Source organism: Hippocampus bargibanti, linkage group LG14 (assembly GCF_051943395.1).
Source record: "Hippocampus bargibanti isolate YZ-2025 linkage group LG14, ASM5194339v1, whole genome shotgun sequence".
Classification (NCBI taxonomy): Eukaryota; Metazoa; Chordata; class Actinopteri; order Syngnathiformes; family Syngnathidae; genus Hippocampus; species Hippocampus bargibanti.
The window spans coordinates 14,970,631-14,990,609 of NC_142747.1; the positions used below are offsets into that span (position 1 = coordinate 14,970,631).

At 40.4% G+C, this 19,979-nt stretch overlaps 1 protein-coding gene across 2 annotated transcripts; it reads left to right on the forward strand.

The window, feature by feature from the left end:
• Positions 1–1,639: 1,639 nt before the first annotated feature.
• On the forward strand, positions 1,640–9,946 carry shox2 (shox homeobox 2). Of its 2 annotated transcripts, none has more exons than XM_089013774.1 (5): positions 1,640–2,158; positions 3,575–3,786; positions 5,828–5,885; positions 7,230–7,318; positions 9,596–9,946. In XM_089013774.1, exons 1-5 carry the CDS (start codon positions 1,897–1,899, stop codon positions 9,887–9,889), a joined length of 915 nt encoding a protein of 304 aa, XP_088869900.1. In that variant the 5' UTR covers positions 1,640–1,896; the 3' UTR covers positions 9,890–9,946. The 2 variants fall into 2 exon arrangements, with proteins under 2 accessions (XP_088869900.1, XP_088869901.1); XM_089013775.1 differs by having other exon boundaries at positions 9,632–9,946.
• The last annotated feature ends 10,033 nt before the right edge of the window (positions 9,947–19,979 follow it).

Consider the following 19,979-nt stretch of genomic DNA (forward strand, 5'->3'; position numbering starts at 1 on the left):
TGCTGTTAAGTAAAATGTGTTTTTGTTTACGCAATGAGTTGCTTCTGCAGTAGTGAGCCCATGCGCGTGCATGAGGTCATCATTGGGTGAGCGTGATTTCTCAACTATAAGAATCCAGAACAGGGTGAGCTACAACAAATTTATTCGAGGATTGATGGGGATTGAAAAAATAAACAGGTTGCACATCAACTCAATTAGACATGCAATGCTGCTCTGGGCGAGTATAACAGGAATTAATACCGAAAGATTCACACGTCGTTAATATTTAATCTGGGGGAATTATTATCATCACCGCGTGAAAATTGAGATACATATCGATGATCAATAAATACGTCTCGTTTAGCATCGCGTAAAAGAAAACCTTGCTTGTTTCCCCCCTCCTCTTAATTGCTCTCACTGTTTATTTACAGATATAGGCATAATAATTTAAGCGATAATTAACGCGCCCATTGGCAATAATTCAAACGGAGAGAGGGCGCATTAATTGAACGTTTAGCTGTTATTTAACACCATACGCATATCTTTAAAAGGCCCGCTGAGGATTCCTATGAAGCCAGTGCGGAAATCCTTCCTTGCGCACTAGATTTGAAGCAAGCATTATGCTGTTGGAATTGCATAGAATAGAAGCTGTATTTAGGATAGACGTAAACGAAAGATTTGTAGAAATATATATATATATATATATATATATATATATATATATATATATATATATATATATATATATATATATATATATATATATATATATATATACAATCATAAACCAAGTACTTTAAAACATGCATTTTTGTTAAGACAAGTAAGATATTATTCCTTTTTTTACTTTCCTGATAAATGGCAACCAATTGTTTTGGGCCCAAAGCCTTGAATTAAACTCATGATATATTCATGTATTCGGTATTGCTCTCCCCCCCAACACGTGCCAAGTAAAACTCACCCCTACCCCACAACTGGCAATACGTGCAAAAAACTGGAAGTAAAACAAAACCCATTGATTTTATTTAAAAAAATGTTTTATCTACATTCATGAGTGATGAAGATGCACTCTCGCAATCTCTTTCTCACTCTTTCTCTCGTCATTTTCACATATTTGCAAGCCACTCCCCGATAGAGAGAGAGCAAGAGAGCGAAGAGAGAGAGAGAGAGAGAGAGAGAGAGAGAGAGAGAGAGAGAGAGAGAGAGAGAGAGAGAGAGAGAGAGAGAGATTGAATGCATTCTCTCGGGTGTTTAAAAAAATAACTCCGGACAATAACAGCAAATGAGCGCTTAATTAAATTAATTGGTCCTTCTTGTCAAGCTTGGATTAATGGCCAATCGCTGCTGAGGTGGTTGTGCTTAATGTTTTTTTCTTTCCTTTTTTAAAGTGAGTGTGGATGAAGGAAGAGTAGTTAGAGAGAAAGAGAGAGAAAGAGAGGGCAAAAGAGAGAGAGAGAGAGAGAGAGAGAGAGAGAGAGAGAGAGAGAGAGAGAGAGAGAGAGAGAGAGAGAGAGAGAGAGAGAGAGAGAGAGAGAGAGAGAGAGAGAGATGTAAAGGAGGAAGAGGAGGGGGTCTCATCCCGGCATCCTGAGGGGAGGTAATTTGCACGGATCAAGGGGGCACGGCGCCGCAAAGTATAAATAGTGTGACTTCAATCGAGGATCACCAGCAGGTTCCCCAACTCCGCTATACCAAAAGGAGGGAGGAAATTGGCCGCGGAAGACGCATCTTGACGTCCCATATTCGGGCGCCTTCCCAGAGAGTTGGCAGCATACCCTCGTCTCGTTTTCAGGCCCCCCCTCCCGCACCATTGATGTCTTAAACTGCCGTGGAGCAAAAAGGAGAGAGGGGCTAAGGCGAGTCTGCCTGTCTGATTTTTTTTATCCTTCCTTGAAAGGAAAAAGAGAAGAGTGTGTGATGGAAGAGCTCACCGCCTTCGTGTCGAAATCTTTCGATCACAAAGTCAAGGAGAAGAAGGAAGTGATCACTTATCGGGAGGTGCTGGAAACTGGCGCGGCAAGGGCGGCCGGTCGCGGCGGGGAGTCTTTAGTCCCGGAACCGGGAAGTCGGGAGGAGGCAGCGGTCGTAGCCCGGAACTTGGCGCTCTCGCCGGGCAGGGAGACGGACATCCTCGGCTCGGAGAGGACGAGGGAAGCCGGTAGTCCCAAACTCATTGACGGTAAGAATGTGAGTCGCATGGATGCGTTTTGGACAAATAGTCCATAGAGGCTCAATAAAAACGCTCAATTGAGTAGAAAATCTTTTATTTGGATGTTTGTCCTATTTTAAAATAGTGAAAATCAATTGTAATGGTGTTGGAACTATGACTTCGAGACACTTTAAAAAGTTAATCACAGTCTGGTGGGAAATTTTGAACCGAAATATCCTATATATATTATATTAATAAACACACGTAAAAATGGTCTAATGCATTGTAAATAGCACAACCACCTTATGTCGAGTCAATACTGTTACATATATCAAATATGCGTTTATACTTTTTTGTTATATTTTTATATTTTGCACGATATAGAGTTCTTTTATGATCCTATTTGTGCAGTTGTACATTTCAGTCTCCTGACATTTTTGTGCACAGAATACTTAGTTTTTTTAATCTTTGACCCCCTCTTCCCTCTCAGTTTTAATGCTGTCGATTGAAAATGTCCCCATTGTGGGACTATTAAAGCCTTTCTGATTCTGATTAATACATAACATTTAAAAATACGTAATCAATAATGGCATTGGCACTTTTAAAAAATCATATACATTTGAAGTGCTTGCCATTAAATATCAAATGCAGATTTCGCAGCATTTGTGTGTGTTCTCAGTGCACAATTGGATGACCTGACTCGATGCTATAAAACTGCCTTGTGGGTTCAGTGTGGTTCATTAAAACGCGTATTATGTTATTATGGGAACACGATTAAAAAAGTTAAATTGACATAATATTAATGTGATGAAACTGGGTGTTCTAACAATCTCGTTAGAATAATAACAAAATATACAATTATTTGTGTTACAATTATTTGAATGTATAATAAATCACCTTGAATATAATTTTATATTTAAATTTCTGTATATATATATATATATGTATATATATATATATATATATATATATATATATATATATATATATATATAATGTATGTGTGTGTGTGTGTGTGTGTGTGTGTGTGTGTGTGTGTGTGTGTGTGTGTCGGTCGTGATTTGTATCTTATTTAAGATATTAAATTTAAAAGATAAAAAAATGTAAAATATTATTTAAAAGATTAAAATGTGTCAACACATGCTTTTTAAAGCGTGCCTTGTTCGTGGACTTGACCGGCTTGCGTAGATCCGGGCGTGGATCACACACACACTCACGTGCACAGCAAAGCCCCAGTTGTTCCCTTGCATATTTATAAGCACTTAAATAATTAAAGACCTTTATGTAGCTCGACAAAACATTCGAGCTGTGATCCGCTTTTTGAGGGTTGGGGATGGGGAGTATCTGCTTCATTTTCAATCGCTTTCATTTCTTGCCTCCCATTGAGGCCGTGCATCTTTAATTAATACCGAACCTCTGCTCCCTGTCACCGTTTTACCCCCCAAGGTACTACAGATGTGAAGGAGAGGAAAGAGGAATCGAGTAAGTCCATGGAGGACGAGGCGCAGACAAAAATTAAACAGAGGAGAAGTCGGACTAACTTCACGCTGGAGCAGCTCAACGAGCTGGAGAGGCTCTTTGACGAGACGCACTATCCTGACGCCTTCATGCGGGAGGAGCTGAGCCAGCGGCTGGGGTTGTCCGAGGCCCGGGTGCAGGTCAGTAACGCTCACTTGGGAAGAAAAAAGAAGGCGGGAAAGACTTGAAACATTACATCTGGAAAAAAACACAATCTGCATTGATTTTCCGCAATCTGTTCCAGTTCTCTCTGCAAAAAAATAAACACAAAAAACCACATGCATTCGGCAAAGGAAGCATGCCGCATTCTTAAAAATAATAATAATAAAAACATTAAATAATCACCATATTGTCTTAAAATCGTTAAAGGGAGAAATACATATTCTAAATAATGCACATATCCTCCACAAGTCGTTGCATTTCTTTGTATGCAAATGCGTCTGCAATACGATGATAATAGTCGGTGAGATTAACATAAAACGTTTAAACCACGAAATTTCATATATATATATATATATATATATATATATATATATATATATATATATATATATATATATATATATATATATATATATATATATATATATTTACATGGGAAAGCCATCCAAACGAATAAATGATGTGCACATAAATATGAATACATTTTTAATGTTACAAAATATGTAAAATGAAGCCAAATATTGTTTTGTTTAAAATAATAATAATTTGCTTTAAATTAGCTTTAAAAAACGATGTATGTAGTTATTAAAAAAAACGATGATGGCACCCAAATGTTTGAATGACACGAAAATTAAAGTATACTGAAAAAGAGATTCAGCCTAGCAAACATGAAAAATTCTTGTTGAAACGAAAATATGCAAAAACGTGGTTCAAATCAATTTCAAAAAATACCACATGCACGAAGCCACATTTGTCCGTTGGAATAAAAATATGTTGATGTCGAGCCTATTTTTCGACCAGCAACAATACCTACACGCGTTACCGATCTCAGGAGCTGCTTGTGAGTGTGGTGACGTAACAAGAGTGTTCATGCATGCTTTTCATCGAGAGAATGAATTCTATCGCTGCGTGCGCGCGCGCGTGTGTGTCTAAGTGTGTGTGTGTCTGCATGTGTGTGTGTGTGTGTGAGTGTGTGTGTGTGTGTGTGTGTGTGTTGGTCGTGAGGGCCCACGTGCAAAACGACCATCTGGATACAGAAACACAGTACGCCATCCAAGGAAAGATGGAAGGCGGGAGGGGTGTTGTGGGACAGGGTAGGGGTGGGGGGTTGGGGGGGGCTTCAAACATGTGTAGGAACAGATTTATTTTATCGCAACATTTTTTTAAAAAATAATCCTGAGAGGCCGAGAAAAAAAGGTAGATTTTTTTCGGTTGTTTATTGAGGGATTTTCATGTTTAGTAATTATCAATAGACTCCCAACGGTACGGTCTCTATATAATAAACACGAGCATTTTTACAGCTTTATTTTCTATTTCTTCCTACCTCAATCGATCGTTTTGCTTTTATCACCGCTATAAATCCGAAGTGGAGCACGCTTAAAATACTCAATAAATGAAACCAGACGACAGCCAAATCGATAATATTTTCTGTCACAACACATCCCACGGAGGATTTGTGCTAATTCAAGTAAACATGCTATAAACAGTCTAGTTGTGTTCAAATACTGTATTTTTTGGGGTTTCTTTGTTTTTAATTTTCTCCCACCAAAGCGTCCAGTAATTAATAGTAGCGGTCAGTTAAAGAGGGTAAAGCAGTCCAATGACAGAGGAAGGGAAAGCATCATCATCATCATCATCATCCTCATCATCATGGCTGCGACTCGATTGCACACAGTCCATTCAAAGTCTACTGGGACACTCACGTACAGAAAGATGACACCAGCGCTGACAAGGTTATTTATTACAATCCAATCGTCCTGTAACATCGCCACAATTTGACTGAATAAAAGAATCGATTTTATATTTATATATACAGTATATGTTTATATATTTTTCATGCATACTCCCACATATGTCTGCAATATCTCCCATACTTAGGATTTACATGCTGTTGAATGTTAAAAAAAAAATGTTACACATTGGTGGTTATTATTGCCATTTGGGAGGTATTTAACCTAAGCAACTGCCCTCACACCTAAAGAGAAAACAATTAACACAAATGCGTGTGTCTTGCTGCAGGTTTGGTTCCAGAACAGGAGAGCCAAATGCAGAAAGCAGGAGAACCAGTTACATAAAGGTATATACACATTAAGTCCATTAAAAATGGAATGTTTCATGAATGTTAACAATGACATATTGATGATAAAGAAAGCAACAGATGTGCATTCATGACAAAAATGAATTTAATTTAATCAGTGACTACTTCAACCTCATATTATGATGAAAAAAACATCATGTTGATTATGTTGTGGGTCATTTTTACCCATATGTAATAATCCACACAAAACAGTCAAATAATAGGTGACATCAGCAACAACAACCAAGCTTTTTAAAGCTGTCAGCTACTTTTGGATAATTAATCGTACGATGGCCGACCAGGTTGATACACACTCCTGAAATAAAAAAGGGCTCAAATTAGACATATTACGCACTTTGTTTCAGATTCATCTGTTGTTAAAGCGCTATATAAATGAATAAGTATTGTATTATATATTATTACCCTCGTTTATGTTATTATTTAAGCTAGCTTTCAGTCATTAAGTCGACCACAAAAATAGTTTGAAATAAAAATGTCAGCCATAAAATGGAGCAGGGGTGATTACCTGACTGATCAATGCAAGGATAGTTAATTAATACAATACATATTGATTTATATAGCGCTTTAACAACAGCTGAAGCTGTAACAAATTGCTTAACATGTAAAACTATCATATACAGGATATATATATATATATATATATATATATATATATATATATATATATATATATATATATATATATATATATATATATATATATATATATCCTGTATATATATATATTATTCGTGATATATATTTTTTTTTGTTTTTTGGGGTATATATATATATATATATATATATATATATATATATATATATATATATATATATATATATATATATATATATATATATATATATAAAATAATATCAATTGCTAGGTTGTAATTGGACTGCTTGTTGGTAGTTAGCTAGCATTTTTATTCATTAATTCAAAAAAAAATGTTCATCACAGTCTTTACGCGTTATTATTCTGAATTAACAATATTGATTAAAGTGAAGGTACTGATAATGTTAATGCTTTTTCTCAATAATTCGGGAACAGATATAACGCAGCTCAAGTCATTGGGTGGCTTGACCCACACTGTGAACACGAGAACCAGCAGCTATCACTTATCGTTTTTTTTATTAGTACTGAAGCAAATCAAATATGATGTGAGGTGATAATTACATTGATTGCATTTGACAGTTGCACAGGTGTATATTTTTAGCATAAATATGTGCGGAATATATGGCACTTATTTTATTCTCTGTCTTATTTTGGATGTACTCGGTAGTCAACTGTTTATTGGCGTTTGTCTCCTATAAGGCTCTCATCTTAATATTCTTTTCTACCAGGAGTCCTGATCGGAGCGGCGAATCAGTTTGAGGCTTGTCGCGTAGCGCCATATGTCAACGTGGGGGCTTTAAGGATGCCATTCCAACAGGCAAGTGTCTTGTTGAAGGGGTCTTGGAACGCTGTCATGGCACTGGCTCAGGCCAAATGCAAGATTCAATTTAAAGCACAATTGCAGAGCACTGTGATAACACCGCCTTGAAGGCCTTGAATTGAGATAGTGCGTGGATTGTTTTTCTTTTACTCTTTCGATAATACTGTACTTAACTCATTCACTGCCATTACGGGATTTATTTGGGAATTGAAAAAAAAAATGACGTAGAGTGCCATTCCCGAATGTGTTCGGGTTTTGTTTTTTTCTTGTAGGGGGTGCCGATAAAGCCTGGCCATGGCCTCTGGCAATGTTTTTCTTTTCCACAAGGGGGGCACATTTCCCTTTTTTTCCACGTCACCGCTTTGTTTCAGCTTCAGCTGTTGTTAAAGGACAACCGACGTCTCCGGACAAGTTGTGTCCATAATTTGTAAAATCGCCTCAAATGACTTCTACTGAGCGTATTTTACAAAGATTCCACCGCATATAGCTATATTTTACATTTTAATACTCGCGCTGAATATTCCGGAAGTCTTGTTTTTGAGTTGGTGATGAGTCCTCACCCTACGTCACTGAAGGAACGCCCCTGACTGAGAAAGGACATACCTTGCATCACCTCAATGCATTTTGCGGGACTTTGGTCTGAAAACTTCGTGTTGATCCGTGTTGATGGCGAAATTAGAAGGAAAACATACATAATGCGATGGTGAATTGTTGTGTGTTGCATCAAGACTTCTACAGTGTATTTGACATTCGCTGACAAAACCTCCCAGGAGACAATTTCCACGGAGCTTTGTCGCCATCTTCTGCCTTTTTTTGGGTACTGTGAGTACTAAAGAGTTTGTCAGTACATTTCTCACCAGATGCATCAAAATGACCGGAATAGTCTTTAATCGATTGCAAACATGTATGCTTTCCGCTTCAGAACTATTTGAATCTTTTGAATCCATATTTGAATATTCATAACTGGATGAGTAACCAGAAAGCATCTTTTCCTAATCAGAAGCCATTGTTTTGATTCTTGAGCAAGGCAAGACGTCTTGGCATGACACCACAAACTTGGGGGCGGGACCTTCTGAAATTGGCCACTTCCGGTTTCAAATTGAAATACTTTTTAGATACTTTAAGTCATTTTTATTGGTGTTTTGCATTTGACTAAAAATATAATACTGCACGTTTTGGGTATTTTAGATGCTATAAAACGTTTTTCTGATGTCAGTTAGGAAACAAAAAAGTGATGTCGGTTGTCCTTTAAAGCGCTATATAAAAACACATGTTCCACACCAGATCAAAATGATAGCGTGTCTCTAAATGGATTAACAGGATTCACACAATATTATTATCAATTTCCAGCATTTAAATGTTGCAATTCTTTCCCCACCCACTCTGGCCATTGCTCTGAAGTAATGGTGGAGCGTGTGTGAAAAGTTTCCTTTTTTTATTTCTTTTTATTTATTGCGCTATCTATCTATCTATCTATCTATCTATCTATCTATCTATCTATCTATCTATCTATCTATCTATCTATCTATCTATCTATCTATCTATCTATCTATCTATCTAACTGGCTATCTACCTGGCTATTTAGATAGCTATCTATTTGTTATCTATTAGTTGACTAGCCGGCTGGCTATCTATCTATCTATCTAGATAGCTAGCTATTAGCTATGTATTAGCTAGCTAGCTTTCTATTTATTTGAGTTATTCTGGGTTGAGTAAAGGCTGGCGTATGTGGATGCCGCTGCTCACCCACAGAAAAACTTACTACTGTGACTGTGAAGTGACCTTGAGAGTTTTGAAAAGCGCTTATAAATGAAATGTATCATTATTATTATAAACCAATATGTATGTATTGCATTGTATTTTGGACAGCCGCCCTCATTTCAAGCCCATATAACTCCAGACTCATATCATTTAGGAATTAACTCTTTTTCTGATGAAAGAAGATAATCAAAGGTTATTTATGCTGCATTGAATGTTTATGTAATCCTAAAACTCAATATTATGTGGGTCCTGGATTTCGAGTGACAATGACAAAAACCCTGGCACTGAAGTGGACACATTTTTGCACATCATCTGGCAGTGAATGAGTTAAAACAGCTACAGTGTGGCTATTGCTGTGATTGTACGCAATCAATAGTTGTCCAATTTTGGAATAGAATTGCAATAGAAAGCAGTAAAAAATGTCAAGTTTAAGTAATACCCAATGAGCCACTACGCACTTAACACATGTTCTCCCCCCCCCCCCCTCCTTCTCTCACCCCTTCCTGCGTGTAGGATAGTCATTGCAACGTGCCACCCTTCTCCTTTCAGGTGCAGGCGCAACTACAGCTGGACAGCGCCGTGGCGCACGCGCAGCATCACCTGCACTCGCACCTGGCCGCGCACGCGCCCTACATGATGTTCCCGGCGCCGCCCTTCGGCCTTCCGCTGGCCACGCTGGCCGCCGAATCGGCATCAGCTGCATCCGTGGTGGCTGCCGCTGCCGCCGCCAAGAACACCAGCAAGAACTCAAGCATTGCCGACCTGAGACTTAAGGCCAAGAAACACGCAGCTGCGTTGGGCCTGTGACGCCCATCACATGACAACGTCATTTGGGGACACGCATACACGAGGGGGGGGGGGGGGGGGGCGAGGACACTATTTATGTTTTTACCCATGCAGGACAACGATAAAAATGAAGGCTATTTATAAGATTGTGAAAAGTGACTGCTCAATAGCCGATGGGAGGGGATTTTTTTACCACTTTCCCAGAAACAACAACAACAAAAAGAAATGAAAACAAACATGGACGGCACTTGTGGCAGGAAGAGGAGGAAGTGGATGCAGCTGGCGGTCGATACTTTGTCAAACAAGGCGAACCATTCTGCAGACTGTTTTAACATCTCATTATTATTAATATTATTGTTTATTGTCGAGACTTATAGAGGCTGGCCTCGTTATAGTTCAATCAAAAAAAAAATGAAGGGGGAATCCTATCCAAAACGTCTGCATGAGCCAACACGCTGACTTATGTGACCTTTTTTTTTGATGACACCACAAATGTGAGAGCATAATATATGTTTTCTTTCTTCCGTTTTCCTCAGTGGTGTTTCATCTTCTTTAAAAGGAGGTGATTATGTTATATATTAAAAAAAGGACTGTAAAGCGGTACGGGCACATGTAAAATATGTTTATACACAAGAAACATGTATTATTTTTGGCTCATTTTTGGGGGGTATATGAGTTCATTTGCGTGTAAGCTACGAGCTTCCTGTATGTGAAAAAGAGAGGGAAAAAAATGACATTCATGAATCATTTTCCATCACATGTGAAATCCACCTAACCAAAAGTTTTTTTGTTCTTATAATAAATTAACTAAAGGTTCTTTAATGAGTTGACACATTTATTGGAGCAGTTGGGCCCTTTGTTTGAAAATGACTATTGGTAAAGAATCTTTTTTTTTTTTTTTTTTAATAATTCATGATGGTGGCATAAGTCTTTTGATAACGTCACCATTGACAGGTCCGTTAAGTGAGGAACATTACTTGTTCCTCTGCCAAATTCATGCATTATGCATGGTTTTTGATTATGGAACATTTGGAGAGGGAGACTGATCATTTTCACGATATGAGAGAACACAACAGGGAGATAACCGATAAAGAGCTGTCAATTTGAAACACCGTTTCGCTGAATTCTTTGTTTGTTTGAATGTGTGGATGTTATTATTATTATTATTATTATTATTATTATTATCATCATAAGTAAAATAAATACATAAATAAAGCAGGCTATATTTTTTCATTCTTTTTTATTTTTTACAAAATGTAACTAATTCACTGCCAGCCAATGTGCAAAAATGTGTCCACTCCAGTGCCAGCCTTTTTGTCATTGTCACTCAAATTCCAGGACCCACAGAATATTAAGTTTTAGGACGACATAAATATTCATTACAGCATAAGAAACCTTAGACTCTCTTCTTTCATCAGGAAAAAAAGAGTTAATTCCTAAATATATGGGTTTGGAGTTATTTGAGCTTGAAATGAGGGTGACTGTCCAAAATACAATGGTCGATTGACATTGGCAATAGTTGAAACAGTGGTGGTCAATGTGATTTTGTGACAATAATTGTGAGTGATTTTTGTGACAATAATGCTCACAAATCAAAATGGAGGGGGCTTCATTAAGGCCCGCACCTCACAAATTAATTTCCTGACATCTTAATCGCGTTTCTTTGAGAAAACACGACATGATCACACGCAGGCAGATCGCTTCACAATCCCCAAATTTCCGCACACAGCAATCGTGTCCGGAGCTATTAATTAATAGCCGACTCACACTGAGTTTGGCTGTGTGTGAGTGTGTGTGAGCATTCAGCTACAGGATCCAGACGCCAAATCTATTGAATTATTGATCGCTAGACTCGCCAGTAATGGAGGAGACAGAACTGGGAAACTGAACTGATCGTGGACTGTCCCATACAGGAAGATGAAGTCGTGGGTCACAACATCAGGCACATACTGAGATCCGAAGCAAAAGTTGCATTTATGATTGTGGTTAGAGTCTAAAGATGTATAGAACGCAAGTGTATTGTATACAGTATTACCCTGTGAACACACCTAAAACCATAATAACAGTGTCATTGTATACCAACTATTATCTTTGTAAAGATTAACATTTTTGGAATGTCTGTATTGGACCAGATTAAATATTACAGCTGTCTCTACAAGTGAGACCAACTGGGTTGCAATTAGTTCAGGAAAGGAAGTCTGGACATTGACATGTCACTGAGTTTGACAGGATCAGAATCCTCTTTATTGGCTGAGTCGGGAATTTGTCTCTGGTAGTTTGAGCTCCATTAGTCGAACAGAAACACGTAACTATGAATTAACAAATCTAAGATTTCAGATGTAACACTTAGTACAGTGAATCGGTAAGCAATGTATATTTTTAAATGAGTCATCTATATGTAAAGTACGGGATGAGTGGAATAGTCCATACTAACAAATGAAACAATTTTGCCAAAAGTCTGCTTTGAAAAGGCCTAAAACTGATTAAAGCAATCATAGGCCAGAACAATAATGGTGGTTCAGACACAGACAACGTTCAATTCAAATAATTGATCGGACAAGATTTGAAGGCAGAGCTTTTGTCTGTCTTATAGTTTACAGGTTTGGGGAACCCTTTTCCTGTTCTGTTTCATCTGAGTAGGCAAAGTGATAGACAGCAGATACTGTATTCTCCGGTGTATAAGGCGCACTGGAGTCTTCGTCTTCTTCTCCTACCGGCTTTTCCCTTCGGGGGTTGCCACAGCAAATAAATGTCCTCCATTTAACCCGGTTTTGTGCATCCTCTTCTCTCACACCAGCTACCTTCATCTCCTCTTTGACAACATCTATAAACTGGAGTATAAGGCACATTACCAATGAATGGTGAGTTTTCAAACTTTTCCCATGGATAAGGCGCACCGGATTATTAGGCGCACCTTCAATGAATGCCAAACGTATTTCAAATATATATATATATATATATACACATATATATAGTAAAGTCTCGTTATATCGATATTCTCGGGAGTCGGAAAAAATATCGATATAACCGGACTATCTATATAGCCGATCCTGCGGATATAGTAGAAATAGTATCGTAATAAGCAGTACTATCGATATAACTGATATCGATATAATGAGACTTTACTATATATACATTTATATATATATATATATATATATATATATATATATATATATATATATATATATATATATATATATATATATATATATATATAAAAAAATCCTCGTCTCACCCACCATGGGTGGTGTCTGTCCCCATTTCAGCTCGGGTCCTCTACCAGAGGCCAGGAAGCTTGAGGGTTCTGCGCAGTATCCGTGCTGTTCCCAGCACTGCGCTTTTCTGGACCGAGATATCCGATGTTGTTCCCGGGATCTGTTGTAACCACTCGTCGAGTTTGGGGGTCACTGCCCCAAGTGCTCCGACCACCACAGGCACGACTGTCACCTTTACCTTCCAGGCTCTCTCCAGCTCCTCTCTGAGCCCTTGGTATTTCTCGATTTTCTCATGTTCCTTCTTTCTGATGTTCCCATCACTCGGGATCGCTACATCCACGACAACGGCTTTCCTTCCCCCTTTATCTATGACCACGATATCTGGTTGGTTGGCCATTACCATCTTGTCAGTCTGTATCTGGAAGTCCCACAGGATTTTTGCTCGGTCATTCTCCACCACCTTGGGAGGTGTTTCCCATTTTGACCTTGGGTTTCCAGTCCATACTCCGCACAGATGTTTCGGTAGACTATGCCAGCCACCTGGTTATGGCGCTCCATGTAGGCTTTCCCTGCCAGCATCTTACACCCTGCAGTTACGTGTTGGATTGTCTCAGGTGCCTCTTTGCACAACCTACACCTTGGGTCTTGTCTGGTGTGGTATATCCTTGCCTCTATGGCTCTGGTGTTCAGGGCCTGTTCTTGGGCAGCCAGGATGAGTGCCTCTGTGCTGTCCTTTAGGCCAGCCCTCTCTAGCCACTGATAGGACTTCTTGAGATCAGCCACTTCTGCTATGGTTCGGTGGTACATCCCGTGTAGGGGCTTTTCCTCCCATGATTGTCCCTCTTCCAGCACCTCATCCTCTGTTCCCCATTGACTGAGACATTCTCTGAGTACATCATCCGTTGGAGCCTTCTCTTTGATGTATTCATGGAGCTTGGATGTTTCATCCTGGACAGTGGCTCTCACACTCACTAGTCCCCGGCCTCCTTCCTTACGGCTTGTGTACAGTCTCAGGGTGCTGGACTTGGGATGGAACCCTCCGTGCATGGTGAGGAGTTTTCGGGTCTTAACATCCGTGGTCTGAATCTCTTCCTTTGGCCACCTTATTATTCCTGCAGGGTATCTGATCACTGGCAGGGCATAGCTGTTTATTGCCCGGGTCTTGTTCTTGCCATTGAGCTGGCTTCTGAGGACTTGCCTCACCCGCTGGAGGTATTTGGTCGTAGCCGCTTTCCTTGTTGCTAATTCGAGGTTGCCATTGGCCTGTGGTATACCGAGGTACTTGTAGCTGTTTTCAATGTCTGCTATTGTTCCATCAGGGAGTGAGACCCCTTCAGTGTGAACTACCTTGCCCCTCTTAGTCACCATCCGACTACATTTCTCCAGCCCGAATGACATTCCGATATCACTGCTGTAGATCCTGGTTGTGTGGATCAGGGAGTCTATGTCCCTTTCGCTCTTAGCATACAGCTTGATATCATCCATGTAGAGGAGGTGACTGATCGTAGCTCCATTTCTGAGGCGGTATCCATAGCCTGTCTTGGCGATTATCTGGCTGAGGGGGTTCAGTCCTATGCAGAACAGCAGTGGGGAGAGTGCATCACCTTGGTATATGCCACATTTGATGGACACTTGCGTTAGTGGCTTGCCATTGGCTTCAAGTGTGGTTTTCCACATCCTCATCGAGTTTGCAACGAAGGCTCTCAGGGTCCTGTTGACCTTATACAACTCCAAGCATTCATTGATCCATGTGTGTGGCATCGAGTCATATGCTTTCTTGTAATCAATCCAGGCTGTGCACAGGTTGGTATGTCGGGACCTGCAGTCTTGAGCGACTGTTCTGTCAACCAGCAGCTGATGTTTGGCACCTCTAGTATCTCTACTAATGCCTTTCTGTGCTTTGCTCATGTATTGATCCATGTGTCCACTTATCTTAGCCGCAATGATGCCTGACATGAGCTTCCATGTTGTGGAGAGACAGGTTATTGGCCGATAGTTGTTCCTTGTATATCTGCCGCTGTGATGGTAACTGGGTTCTGTTCAGGGAGGTTGCTGTGCTCCTCTTTCAGAGTCACCAGCCATTGTGCACTGCTGTTATGTGCGACCTCCTTCTCCCATATGCCTTTCCAGTATCTTTCAGTTTCCAGCCTTGGAGGGTCTGCTCTGCTGTTAGAACCCTGCCACTGAGCGTACACTTTCGCAGGTTGTGTTGCGAACAGCCTGTTTATTCTTCTGGCCTCATTCTCTTTCGTGTACCTCTTTAGGCGACTGGCCAAGGCCTGGAGCCTTTGTTTGGCAGTTTCGAGTGCTTCAGGTATGGTTATCTGCATGTACCTCTTGGGTATTGGCCTTTTATTCACACCTCTCTGGGTCTCCGTCAATTGACTCACATCTTTCCGAGCCGCCTTGATCTTGGCCTCCAACCGTCTTTTCCATGGTGGGTAATGAATCTCGTGGCTCTCATGGTTGCTCTTGTAGCCAAGCATGTCTAGGATCACTGATGCTGAGGTGTATATCAGCTCATTGGTTTCCGTGATCGTTCCGGTCGGGATCGTTCTCAGCGCTGCATTCACAGTTTCCATGAGACTTTCAGGTGGTACTTCACATAGCCGTTGTAATCGGTGCCTTCGTTGCCCAGTTTTCATTCTTGCCATGATCTTGTCTCTCAGGTCATTTGCTGCCTCGCTCAGCATTTCATTTATTGGGGCTGGCTTCCCAATCTCATTATTCATTGGGGCTTGCCTCCCAATCTCTGGTTGAACCCCTTCCTGTGATGTGGCAGCCTGGGGCCCTTCACCTCGGAATTTGTGTTGTACCTCATCAATCTCAAGTTGTGATAGCAATTGCCGTTTGTGGATATTGGAACACTGAGCTACTAGTTGTTTCGTGGTCAACCGTGACTGTGGGTTTCGAAGTAACCATTCAGCCCCCATTCTCCGCATGTAACCCCTCTGACTAGGGTTGCTTGAGTAGTAGCATTCCAACAGAGCCATGTTATCGCATCTCGTCCATCTCCGCTTTGTTCCAGTAGCCCATTTTTCATCAGGGTGCTCTGGTTCCCCAGCACCTGACGCAGACCTTGTTTGGCCGGGCGACGTCTGAGCCGGCATGTCATTCCATTTATTGTCTCTCATCATTGTATGAGGTAGGCATTAGCGTGAAGGGTCTTGCCCAAGGACCCACACTGGATGATGCATTGTGCTCATTTTCTCTGCCACAAGTGGGATTCGAACCCTCGTCTCCCATATGCCAAACCGATGCATTATCAACTGAGCTATCCTATATATATATATATATATATATATATATATATAATTCACACCAAATATGATTCACGGGCAATAGATCGCCAAATAAATGCCTGAATGGCCGAGCTCTTGACTTGCCATAAATATATGGGGGGGGTACGTGGGGTACAAATCAGCATTTACTGTGATTTTAAAGCATTGACTGTGATTTTAAAAAGTGTTTGGAACGTCGGTTCGACTTTACCTACCCTGACCCGTGGGAAGGCTTCTGCCGAGAAGCGCGAGGGGGACGTTATCAGGCCGCCCAAAGATGTGCTGCAGGAGTGGAGGGGAGACAATGAGACGGGGACACACAAGTGCCCTGCTGATTAAACATACAGACGACCTCACTCTCCTCTCAAAACGCTCTTAAGAAACACACGCGCACACACACCGTTTAGACAGGAGCCAGCAAAGCTCTCACGGGCTTCTTGCTGTCGTTTCTATCAACCCACATCACCACATCACCATCTTCACCTTCATTCTTTGACATCCATGCTGAGGAAAGACATGAATAGTCAACTGCCCTAATAATTGCTTCTAAAAAGAAATCAAATCAAACATGGTACGTACCCCCATTCACACACAGTCATGGTGAGTCGCAAGCGGCTCTCCACACCGCGGAATCCTTCATATCAACTGGTGCCGTCCTGTTGCTATAATTACCTCAACATCGCCCCTGAGACAAATGTGTGCTTGTTTCCCTGTACTGTGTGATTTTTCTTTGTTTTCTTTTAAATCAAATTAAAGCATGCTAAACACTCTTGGGCAGTCGCTCACACTGACGGCCACTGCAAGGACCAGATTGTAACTACTACTGCATTTATCTGCGTTGCATAAATTTGCGATTGGATGCACACTCAACAGCCACTTCAGATGGAAAGATTACACAAAGTAAAATTAAATTGTGAATTTGTTTATTTTTAACAATAAGCTTGCTTGTAGCGTGGTGTTGAAGTGCATTCCAGGTTTTACCTAATTCCCACTTGTGTATACTTATATGTGCAGTACAATGAGCCCATGTTGTTTTCTTTTTGCAATCTATGGGGGGGACCAGAACCCTAAATGAAAGGTGGAAATATGTATTTATTTATTTATTTATTTATTTATTTATTTATTTATCTCATCTCATTTTCCGTACCGCTTATTCCTCATTAGGGTCGCGGGGGTTGCTGGAGCCTATCTTAGCTGTCTTTGGGCACGAGGCGGGGGACACCCTGAATTGGGTGCCAGCCAATCGCAGGGCACACAAAGACGTACAACAGTCACTCTCACACTCACACCTAGGGACAATTTGAAGTGGTCAATTAGCCTGCCATGCATGTTTTTGGAGTGTGGGAGGAAACCGGAGGACCCGGAGAAAACCCACGCGGGCCCGGGGACTGCCATTTATTTCATCCATCTATCCATATTTATTTGTTTATTTATTTATTTTCGGAGCATGAAACTTCTCCATGTCGAGTCGTAGATGATGTGGTAATTGTTTTTTTTTCATTCACTCGATCAGGTGTCGGGAACCTATGGCATATTCTTGCTTTTTCAATGTTCATTTCCTGTTTGGGCTGCAGTTGGCAGAAAGCGCAATTTTGATTGGATGATACTGACCTATGGCCTTTGATGTTGAAACAAGTAAACGCCCCCTTTTAAATAAGCCAGATTCTGTGAAAGACAGCAGAAAGCAATCGTACAAGCGAATGAGCAGTGTGCAGGCTAGCTAGCAGTAGCGTTGCCTATGGACCCGGCAAGTTGACTTTCATTGCGATCGTTTGGATGGATTTTTTCTCACCAATCATGAAGAACGGAAAACTATTCATATTAATGGTGAGTATTGTACGGGTTTTGCGTGTGCGTGTATGGCTCTCACTGAAAAAAAAAAATCAAAATATTTTACTTTTATGGCTCTCAGTCAAAAAGGTTCCAGACCCCTGCACTATATTATAGCACGTACAATTCATTTCCTAAGACCACACAAATGTCCTGGAAGAGGTGTCCAGAGAGTGGACATCCCGTACTGCATCAGAGATGACATCCAAACAGAAATTGACTTCAAAGACATCAAGTGCTGAAACTCTCTCCCTTTGCACTCTGGCGAACAATTAGGATGCCGCATCTCCGCCTGTTATCACACACGGGTGGGCCCGGGTGGCTGACCGCAGAGCGCGGTAACTGTGGTATGCCCATAACACGCTGTATTTGATTTCACCGCAGGATGAAAAGTAGGTTTTTGCATAGTTTTTACCCATACTCTGATTCGGGAGAATTTCCAGCGCTGAATATACACCAAAAATACAACAGTCTTTATCTCTCGCTCCCTGCACTCAGTCGCACAAAATATAGGCCAGATCTGAACAAGTCTAATTGTTTGACAGTTTCCTGTTTAAGGTGCCCGAGAGGAAATCTATACATTTTTATGCTTTGGCCTCAATTTTCGTTACTATCGTTTCACTTCCAGTTGTGACCGGCTTGAAATAACAATGTCGCCTTATAACTAACTCTGTGCCCTCAGGAGAAAGCACAATAAGTGAGAATGTGTTGAAACACATGGCAATTCCAGATTGGGGGTGGGGGGTGTTTTGTATTGTTTCCATTGGGCTTTCTCGACTCAGGTTTAAAGTGCGATCCAAGTGAGACAAAGAAAGCAATCAGGGGCGAGCAGGAAACATTTGAAAACAATCCAGTAGTTAATTGTTAAATTATATGGGTCTGGAGACAAGCATATATAAAATAAATTAAATACAATTATAAATAGAAACAACAAATAGAGGTACACAGAAAATGCAATTTTAAATAGGTGAGTTTTGAGATGGGATTTGAAGGTGGGAAGACAATCGATTGATGGTATGAATGTTGGGAGAAAGTGAGTTCCAGAGTTTGGGGGCAGAGCAGCTGAAAGCTCTGTCCCCCATTGCGCTTATATGAGCTTGAAATGAGGATGGCTGTCCAAAATACAATGCAATACAGACATATTGGTTTATATAGCGCTTTAATAACAGCGGAAGCCGGAACAAAGCGCTAAAATGGGAAAAAAAGGTAAATGCTCTTCTTTTATGGACAGGAAAAAACATTGCCAGAGGTCCTGCCAGCGTTTTATCGGCACCCAAACGAGAAAAAACAAAACCCAACAAAATTATACGTTTGGCACAGAGACACAGCCCATTCGGTATTATATGGAATTATTGACCAATCTTTGTGTCCAAAGTCATTGATGTTACACACTGAAAATTCTACTCATACAATGGAAGCATGGACTCATGAGTGTTTATTTATTTACATTCTGTTTATTTACATGATGTTATGACTGTATTTTTAGGTGTTCACAGTGATATATTTCTGACAATTTTATTTTGTTTTTCTTTTTGTGCAATGCTAGATTGGATTAAAGGCATCAGACTTCATATCACTGGGGAAAGATGATTTGAGACAAGATTGTTTTGAGTAACTGAACATGTGCTGTGGACCATTGAGGTTAAGCCGTAATGGAAAATAAAGTCAATGTTTTCAGTAAGACCATCAATCACCCATGAACTGTAAATGTTTCTCTCTAACGCCACTTGTCTTCCCATCGCCATAAATTTATGTTTGCACTGTTGAAAAATCAATACATCT

Coding starts and splice junctions, on each gene's coding strand:
- shox2 (XM_089013774.1), top strand. CDS start 1,897: ATGGAAGAGCTCACCGCCTTCGTGTCGAAATCTTTCGATCACAAAGTC. Junction 5,886..7,229: donor GGAGAACCAGTTACATAAAG/GTATATACACAT, acceptor CTTTTCTACCAG/GAGTCCTGATCGGAGCGGCG. Junction 7,319..9,595: donor TAAGGATGCCATTCCAACAG/GCAAGTGTCTTG, acceptor TCCTGCGTGTAG/GATAGTCATTGCAACGTGCC.